This window comes from Carassius gibelio, chromosome B17 (assembly GCF_023724105.1).
Source record: "Carassius gibelio isolate Cgi1373 ecotype wild population from Czech Republic chromosome B17, carGib1.2-hapl.c, whole genome shotgun sequence".
NCBI lineage: Eukaryota > Metazoa > Chordata > Actinopteri > Cypriniformes > Cyprinidae > Carassius > Carassius gibelio.
The window spans coordinates 6,335,982-6,346,119 of NC_068412.1; the positions used below are offsets into that span (position 1 = coordinate 6,335,982).

A 10,138-nucleotide genomic window follows, 5' to 3' on the forward strand; every position below is an offset into this window, starting at 1 on the left:
CATTTCTTTTCTGTCTCATAATGTTCTTAATTAATTTGGCGGAAATTTTAATGATGCTAATGATTAAGATTCTGTATCTATCATTTTTGGAGCGCTCCTTTTGTTTGCCCCACTTTCACGCGCGCGCGCGCGCTCACACACACACACACACACACACACAGCAGCAAACTCGAAGTGTAGGTCCTGAAGCCCAAACAGTCCGTTCTAACTTTGCAAAACCTGTCCAATTCATATCAAATTCAATTCACAATCCAAAGCAAAGTGAATAAAGTATATATTAGTACTAGGGTGTATTTGGAATAATAAATAAATAAATAAATAATAGCTTATAACTTTGACATTTGTTCATCCATGTGTTCGATACTGCCTCACCAACTGAAGCAATTAGTCGCCCTTTTTCCACATGAGAAACATTTTTGTAAAGGTCATAAACAATTAACCAGGCTTAATGCACTCACATTGCTGAACTGGAGGTGGAGCCTTCAAACCATAAAACCAGCTGCCTCTTCTCTCCACTGTCTCTCAGATCACATTTTCAATAAACTCCTAATGGGAACCTTTTGTCTTTTATCGAAGAGGTCATGAATGGATGATAGTACCAAGATACGTCCAACTTTTTTTTTTTTTTTTTTTTTTTTTTTTTTTTTTTGGAAAGATAATTTTGTACTTGCACACTGAGAAAAAAAATCTGAAAAGAAATATGGACTTAAATCAACTGATTTCTTGATTTCGTGATATATCTACGAACCATTAAGATAATTTAAGGAAGCGTAAGACACATTTTGTTTGTTTTATGCTATGAATATGTCCAAATAGTCTTTATTATTATTATTATTTTACTAAGCTGTCTGTTTTAAAAGCTTTCAGAGTGACCCTGTGGATCTTACGGTATGAATTATAGATTATATTTCGTACACTTATAGGCTTTGTGTTCTTCACCCCATGTTGATTCTCATCTGCTGACAGCACGCAGTCCAGGCCTAGTCTAATAATTTCCATACATAGCAATGAGATCACAAAACTCACAAACACTAAATCAAAACCTGAGCCACAGCGGCTCTTTAATAAAACCGCGCATAGACGCTCCATACAGGGATAAAAGAAAACTGAGTCCATATAAAATCAGAATATATTTCGTTCGCATCCATGATTTAAACGCTTTAATAACAAAGTCACATTTATCATTGCAATAGCTTTAATACACATTTTATATCTTTGATAATCAGAACTATAAATACATAACTGATGATAAAGGCATTTGATTGTGCGTAACACTGAAAAAATAAAAATAATAATAAATGGAATTCAAGTGATTTAACCCTTTGTTTTGCTGAAATAAAGTAATGTATAGATTGAATCAGTGTTCTTTAATATTTTCCCCAAGCTGTGTTAACAATGTATTATTATTAATAATATTATTGAAGGAAGAGTTAGAGCTATCACAAAATAATACAAGCGATAATTCGTAATAAATTTACTTTATATTAGTTTATAGAAGTAATAAAAGACAACGTTACTATACCTGTTACATAGATATGTGTTTAAATGTCTTTACCAAACCAAACATGAGTACTGTTTTCAGTTTGGCAGAGTCTAGATAATGGGGCAGAGAGCACACTTTGTATCTGTACTATCTTAAAGCATCGGTCTTTATCTGTGGATTGGAAGAGTAAAAATGACCAGCAAAGTATGATAGCAGATAGTTAGTTTATTTAATTCTTTTGACGGGAGGAGGCGTGCTGTGAAATGATAATCAACAATACATACACACTGTATGAATATAAACAGATATTCAGTTTGAAAACATATTGCACAAGCGCTAGTTTAACGCGTTTATTAAATGATTTATGATTATTTATATAATGCGGCATAAATAATGAAACTGCATTTGTCACAGGTATTAGCTATATTTTAAACAAGCCTTTGGATACAACTAAACAAACCACAGATACCTGACAGCACTTGTAGGTCCGTTGTACTTCTAAATGAATGCGTGAAGCTGTGGACGCATACAAGTGTCAGGGTTAGATTACTGTCCTGTTTACTTTCTTAAAGTAAAACGACATGACCCACTGAATTAGACAAAAAACGCCACAAAGACGGGTTTCTTGTCCTGTGGAAAATTCTATTATGCCTATTTTTAACAAAAGCGTTAGTCCCATTAATCAATTCCTTAAATTAATTATAAATAATATTTGAAGAAAACCAATATTTCTATTTGAATCATAAAAGAGATTTTAAAACATCGCAGCGGCCTGTACAGACTTATTATTATTTTTTAATTTTTTTAGATAAATAGACATTGATAAAATTCAAGGCATTAATCCTTCAAAATAATTATTTTTATTTTTTCACAAATGAACAAAGCCTGATAGCAAAGAAGGATGTCAAATGATGTAGCCTATTATAAACATGCATTTTCATTATGTTGAATTGTCATTATTGTGCGTTTGAACTGTAAGGATAAACAGTCAACTCTATTACCACTGTAACATCTGCCCCTAAATTACGGCTCAAGTCATGAATAAAGAAAGAAAGAAAGAAAGAATGAAAGCGTGATACAATGGTGCGATCTCTCCCTCTCAGGTAACCGTTGTAAACAGCCTTCTTCCAATCTCATGCATGTGGAAGAAGCCACCATTCTCTTTCACATCATTAAAACTATTTAAGAATGATTTACCGATATGCATTACAGCAGCAGTCATATAGCAACGGGCTGTCATCTTTTGCACTACTCTTCTTTACAATATCTTTCCATTTAAATGAAGTCGGTAAAGCTGAGTGTGATGAACCTGCATAGGTTACCTGAGAATCCTGTGAAGACACCAATGAAGTGAGTTCGTCGTCTGCATCTTTCACAAATGTTCTCGTGAAGCAAATTCCGATGGCCGTTTTCCCTTGCTAACCTCATTGCGTATCCACAAAATCTGACTACAAAGTGCAATTGCTAAATTTATCCAGAGGAGGGAGACTTTTGGCTCTCTAGTCTCAATATGTCCCTTGTTAACGAGTTTTGACCACGACTCAAGCCTGTGGGAGTTTTTGAAGGGTTTTATTTTTGACTCGCAACGCTCACCTTGATATGGCAACCATGCCCTACTTTACACGTTGTGGGCATAATTACAACACGTAGGCTATATGATACTGATGTCTAGTAATAATAGCACTGTTTTGTGACAATAAAGGCTTGTGTTCTCACACTACAACAGCAGACTAAAGACGTTTGCTCATTGATTTCGTTACATTAACCTAAGCTTTTCCCCCAAATGTTGTGTGATGAGCTCGAAAGATGTTCTCCATGTGTTGGAGTTGGAGACGTGTGATCTACACACATGTACGGATAGTGACACCGCTTCTTGTTCTATTGGTTCGTCTGTAAACTTTAACAAGTGACATTTTGTGAGCTAATAAACTATAGCTTCTTTACTTCCACAGGAAACTCTGTGAGCATGCTGTGATAGTGTTGGCCTTCGGAATCCAGTCAATACCCTATATACTCTATACAGTATTCACGTGACAAAGACTCCTGCATTGAATCTTATTTGGAACATGTGGGCTGATAAATTAGGTTGGTTAATGTGTCTTTTATTATTATTATTATTTGTTTATTTTTAGCAAATTGTGTATGTGTAATTGCTAGTGATTGTTTAGACACCAGAAGTGTGAAAAACACAAATGAAGAGTTTGATATTGCAGCGATTCAGTGTTATTCTTATATGGTAGCGCATGGCTAAATCATCAAGCTTTCACTAGGTGTAGTTACGAATTTTGCTCTTTGTTCAGAAATAAAATAAAAATAAAAAACCCCGCATAATTAGCGTTAAGAGTGTGTGTAAAATATACGTGATACTCTCATAATGTATGTCTCATTCTCATAGAATAGGATACACTTTCCGGAATCAAGATGCCTAAACAACTCTATGTTCCCCAGACCACCCCTTTCCATAATCCAAAATTGCATATAGCCTTTTGCTTAATGTATCATCATCGTAAGAAATGCGTCAAGTTTAAACGAAGCTTTGCTTTTCCTTCTAATCTGAATTCATATATTGAAAAGGTTAAATTGTGCATGTTGGATACGCGCACACGTGCAGCCTACTCGAGGAATCCTGGACCAATGAAATGAACAGATCGCTCTCCGCGTAACCAGTTAGATTGACGTGGAGGACGCGTCAAATTAACTCCAGCAAACTTCACCCTGCGGGATCAGACAAATCCCTCTTTAACGGGAGAGGATCACTCGTATCCCATTCTACCCTAGACACGTTTGGCATGTAGAAGTTTTGCAGCCGGAGTAGACAAAAGTTTGTAGAAGTCTTCTGAACATCCCAAATCTACTGCATGCTGCAGCGTTCAGCCATCGAGAGAAAACTTTTACAGACACGCATCGCAAGAGCAAATGGGTGAGATCTCGTTCGAATCTGCACGCTTATTTTGCAGAGAGATGTTTTATTTAGACCAGAAATAACTGTATCTCTGAGCCACTGTCAAATGTTTGCTTTGGTTATGAGTAGGCTATTTAAATAATTCAAATAAAGCTACGGTGCGGTGCTTACCATACAGCGATTGTCTTATTAGGTCAATCATATTGATTATTTCTACAGACAATTTCGAGTGTTAAAAATGTTGGAGAATGCAGAAAAGATCTCATTGTTCATGGAAAAAATCTTGGATTTGCTGAAGTCACTCAATATTGTACATAATGTGCCATGCTGTTTTACGACATTCACTTCCCACAGCATAGGTTTAATGCCTTTTGTTTCTTACAGAGCAAAACTACGGGGAGGTGAACCAGCTCGGGGGAGTTTTTGTCAATGGACGTCCTTTGCCCAACGCGATAAGATTACGAATCGTGGAGTTAGCCCAGCTTGGCATCCGACCCTGTGACATAAGCAGACAGCTTCGGGTGTCCCATGGCTGTGTGAGTAAAATCCTTGCGAGATACAATGAAACTGGGTCCATTTTGCCTGGCGCAATCGGTGGCAGCAAACCACGAGTGACGACGCCGAATGTAGTAAAAAACATACGGGAGTACAAGCAAGGAGACCCGGGAATTTTTGCATGGGAGATCCGGGACCGTCTCCTCGCGGACGGAGTATGCGACAAATACAATGTTCCCTCGGTTAGCTCTATCAGCCGGATATTAAGGAACAAGATTGGAAACCTCTCCCAGCCTAACCAATATGAAAATGGCAAACAAGCACATCCGCAGTCCAGCATCTCCTACAACCCTATATACCCGTATCCATACCCCAATGCAATGTCTCCTTCCGGGACCAAAATGAGCAATCCCCCCGGTGTCCCTGTCACGGGTGGGCATGTAAGCATTCCCCGCGGCTGGCCTTCGGCGCACACGGTCAGCAATATACTGGGTATTCGGGCTTTCATGGATCCTTCAGGTGAGACTCATTGTAAAACAATAGGTTTTGACAACAAATCTTCAGTGTACCTCAAACAGTCATACAGGCCTCAGCCTCACTATAGCTTGATTTGCGATGCTTACACAAAGCAAACCGAAGAGGCCTAAGCAATCGCCTAATGTGTAGCCTATTACAAACATTGGAACCATACAGTTATATACATTTTAAAATTAAACTTTTGACATGAAATTTGGAAAACAGAGTATTATTAAGAAGTATTCTTGCACACATACGAATAACCGAGTAGGCCTTCGGGAAAAAAGCGTAACCTGCAACTGTTTCCTTAAATAGCTGTTTCTACCTGATAAAATGCATACAATTATTTTTATGTATTTATGTTGACTGGATCATGTTAGATAACATTTGCGACTAAAATATTTTTAGATGATTTTTTTTCAGTCTAAACAGAGCAAATTATATAGTTTTAGATTATAATTATAATTATGTATATAAATAGGCCTTGTTTTTATTCCTCAAATGTAAGTTGTAACGAATAAATGCACGCATTAAGCGACCGATTATATAGTAGCTATAATAACATCACATTTTAATGTGCAGAATTATAATAAAACGTGTTGTTAAATATGCTGTATTAGAATATGATATATATTCTTATATAAGAGAATATGTACCATATATTGTCACTTGGAGTGACTAATGATAATATATTTATTTAAAATCCATTTAAGCAAATATGAATTGTCGCTTAATATGTATGCATTTTACGTGTGCTGCACATTTGTTGTCGAACGTTTTAAAATATGTAGTTAAATCGTTCAGTGACAAGGAAGACTATCGCTGACATTGGTTAATTCTATAAGTAATGCTCTATTCCCCTTGAGAGTGATTTTGATTTAGCTGGTAGCAAAGCACAACAAAAACAGAAAGTTAAATGCATTTAAATACGTATTTTTTTTTTTTTTTTTTTTTTTTTTTTAGCTATTGCTAGCGCTGAAGGATACGCACCAAAAATGGAGGACTGGGGAAGTGTGAACAGAGCGACATTTCCCTCTGCTCATGGAGTCAATGGAATAGACAAATCAGCTATTGATGCAGACATAAAATACCCTCAGGTATCAAAGCAATTATTTTATTGTTACAGATACAAACTATGTTCATAAATCATTTGGATGGCATAGTTATCTTTCATGTCATTTTGTAATTGCATAAATACTGTGTAATAAAAATGAAGTACCTAAAATATAATTGTATTTATTGAGATGCTTATACAATTAAATTATTTTGCACGCCAATTTTTATGTAATATAGCCACAAAACCGAAAAAAACAGCGTTACCTTATCATGTATTATTTGTACACTATATATATATATATATATATATATATATATATATATATATATATATATATATATATATATATATATATATCGTTTTTTTTCTGCTTGCTCTGTTAACGTTCTTGTTTTTCTCCTGTTTCTTCAGCCTTCGTCGACTTTGTCTAGTTATGTCCCAGCATGCGCGTACTCTCCCTCCAACCAGTATGGCGTGTACAGTGGCCCGGCAGGCAGTTATGTGAGCCCAGGGCATCACTGGCAGGCCCAGGGCACCAGCCTCTCCCACCATGGCGGTGGCGTAGCGATGCACCCGAGTGACATCCATTCTTCTATGGCGTTCAAACATGCAGTGCGAGATGGTATGCACATCATACTTTGATATCGGTCACACTTCAACTGATGTCCATTATCAATGAGATTTGAGTATAATTGCTGATAGAGCGATTTTTCTTCACGGGCATGTTAACTGACTTTAAAGTATTTTTTTTTCAATAACAAATTTTAAGATATTTATACACTTCTTAAACCCCCATAATTAGATTCATATTATCATTCACTTTACTTTCTAACAGCTAGAAACAACAACTGGGGAAATAAACAAATAAATGAATGTTCCAACTTTTATATAAAAGCCTGATAGGCTAGTGTTCTCAACCAAACCATCAGGCATGCACATAAAATCTCTTAAGACAATGAGGTCATGCAGGGTAAAGTGAGCGGTGTAAGTACGCTCTTAAAAAGAAAGGTTCCAAAAGGGTGTTTTTGTAGTGATGCTATAGAACCATATTTGTTTCCCCAAAGAACCTTTCAGTGAACAGCTCCCAAATGAAGATTTTAAAAATTAAAAGAAAATGTTTCTGCATTTGAAAGCTTCAATGGATGTTCAAGGTTCTTCACTGATGCCAATAAAGAACCTTTATTATTTTTTAAGAGTTTTATTATAGTAGACTATGATCCCATTTGCGGCCTATATGCTTACCAGAATGACTGGCCTTATTAAAAGGTCTGTGTGAAATGCATTTCTTTAAATAATTACTATGCATGTCTATGATTAACTATTGTAGGCATTACCTATTAGCTTACTTTGACAGAAGATACATTTCATAAATTCTAAATAAACAAAATTGAATGAACGGTCAGTATTTGTAATACGTAAATATTCAAAAACGTTTAGCCTATTTTAAAATATAAAATGTATTTTAGAGGAAATGTAACATTGGCCTATTTTTGAAAATCGAATCGTCTTTTTTTCGTGCGCCGATCCCGCAGATTTACATTACACAGAAAATGCGTGTGAGGAGAGTTACGACTTGTTTTCTCTCTAAATGTGTTCTCCTGTTTGTCCTCCGCAGGAGACAGAAAACCACCGAGTCCCTCGAGCAAGCAGCAGCACGAAGCCTTGAGCAATATACACGGACTCAGCCTTTCTACCTCATCCTCGTAACAGCACAGATAGCCTACATCAGTTTAGAAATGATCACATTTCAAGAAAGCAAACCGTAAGTTCCCCCAATGCACGTTTCGACGGTGTTGTGCTGTTCCAGGCCGCGGTCAGCGCTCTCGGAGAATAAGATCTCTGTGAAGCCGAATGAATGTATCCGACTTTGATCTTTACTGTAACTATAACTGTTCCAGGCTGCGTTGTTTGGTGGTTGGCTGTTTAACCATTATTCTGTCATACTGGGTTTGTCTGTGCTATTTATGTCAGAGACAGTATAGCGGATGCAAAAATGAGATTTTAAAGTCTTAAAGCTAAATCACGCATCAGTACAAAATACTTTTTTAAAGAATGGCAATGCATTACATAGACGTGTACAATAAATAAACCCCATGTGAACAAAATAATAAATTGTTAATGTAAATATGAATAAAGCTTTAGTTATATATTTTTATAAATTCATGTGTAAATATGCTAAATAAAGGTATTGCATAACATCTCAAGCCAAAATCGTTATTGTCTTTTTATGAGAACTCATTTTCACTAATTCCACAGATGTATGGACGTTTCTATAACAAACTGCTTTTCTATGCTCATTCTGCCTATAGTCTTTTCAGCACATTTGTGTCCTCTGTGAATTATCAACAGAAAGTGCTCTAACATCTGAATTCTTGCTGAATTTTCAGTAAGAGAGTGTTTCACGCAATGTGCTCTGCACGGAGCGATAAGGCCATTTTGCTGTTTTCTCATGTGCGCTACTGAGCGTAATGGTGCTTGTCCGCATTTGGCGCCTCCAGTGATGCTATCTGTATTGATGCTGGATCATTGCCACATGCACGGTGCAAAATCTATTACGATATATATATATATATGATACATATATAGGATTAAATAAATATTTATAGATATAGATAATCCTCGATTGGGAAAGTTGCTTAAAACGGTTCTACAGGCATTTTGCGTAGAGCATTTGTGATGACGGTTGATATTTGTTTGCAACCTTGTGGAAGATGCAGGCTCGGCATACAGATGCAGATCTTCGAGTCATAGGCCTAAATGCATAATAAAAAACCGTTTGCATTTCATTCGACGCGATTATTATTATTATTATTCTTATTATAATTATTATTATTGCCAAGCCTATACTTCGTTTTATACTATTAGTTAAATAACTGTAAGTAATTCTGATGGCTCAAGTATATATATATATATATATATATATATATATATATATATATATATATATATATATATATATATATATTCTCTCTTCATAAAGGATCTGGGTCGCATTTCTCAAGCATCATAAGCCAAAGTAGACAGTAGAAACAATAATTTCAATCCCTTTAGCCCATAAAACTTTTCTCGAAATCATTGTTAAACTGTAAGCAGGAGTCCTTGAAAATCGTGGTAGATCTACGAGCGCTCTCTGTTGCAAAAATAGAGTTTTAGGTGCATGATAAACTCAGTTTCTTGCGATCACCTGCAGGACAACGGTGAAATTACAGCTAAATGGAATACAACCTTACACTTCGTGTGACATACACATTATGGCCTTAATATCATAATACTTTATTTTATACCTCTACATTCTCGTAAGAAATGTTAATCGATTATTTAAAATAGTTTAAAGCAAATGCATAAAAAACATACAAATTAAATAATAGATCCTTCAAACTAATAAAGCATTGCAACTTTTTGCGACTTCGTTTAAATCAGGTAGCCTAACGTTGCCATTTTCCCTCCTCTTCCTCTTCTTCCCCATCACCGGAGGAGTAAAGAGCAGCACTTCATTCGTGGACACTGGAGTTAACTGGACTAGAAACGTACACACGGAAAACGAAGGCTATATAAAAATAGGCTACATAGGCTAATCTCAAAATTGTATTTGATCAATTAGGAATGGATTGCTGAGAAAATGAGTTTCAATATTTCCGGGGGAAGACAAATTGCAATAATTTTAAACAAACAAACAGTTTTAGGC

General features: G+C 35.9%; 1 protein-coding gene across 1 annotated transcript; it reads left to right on the plus strand.

Moving 5' to 3' along the window:
* Positions 1-4,188: 4,188 nt before the first annotated feature.
* On the plus strand, positions 4,189-8,600 carry pax1a (paired box 1a). Its single transcript, XM_052580514.1, has 5 exons — positions 4,189-4,403; positions 4,770-5,399; positions 6,360-6,493; positions 6,865-7,075; positions 8,069-8,600. The coding sequence occupies exons 1-5, from the start codon at positions 4,400-4,402 to the stop codon at positions 8,158-8,160; spliced, it is 1,071 nt and encodes a 356-aa protein (XP_052436474.1). The 5' UTR covers positions 4,189-4,399; the 3' UTR covers positions 8,161-8,600.
* Positions 8,601-10,138: the final 1,538 nt, after the last annotated feature.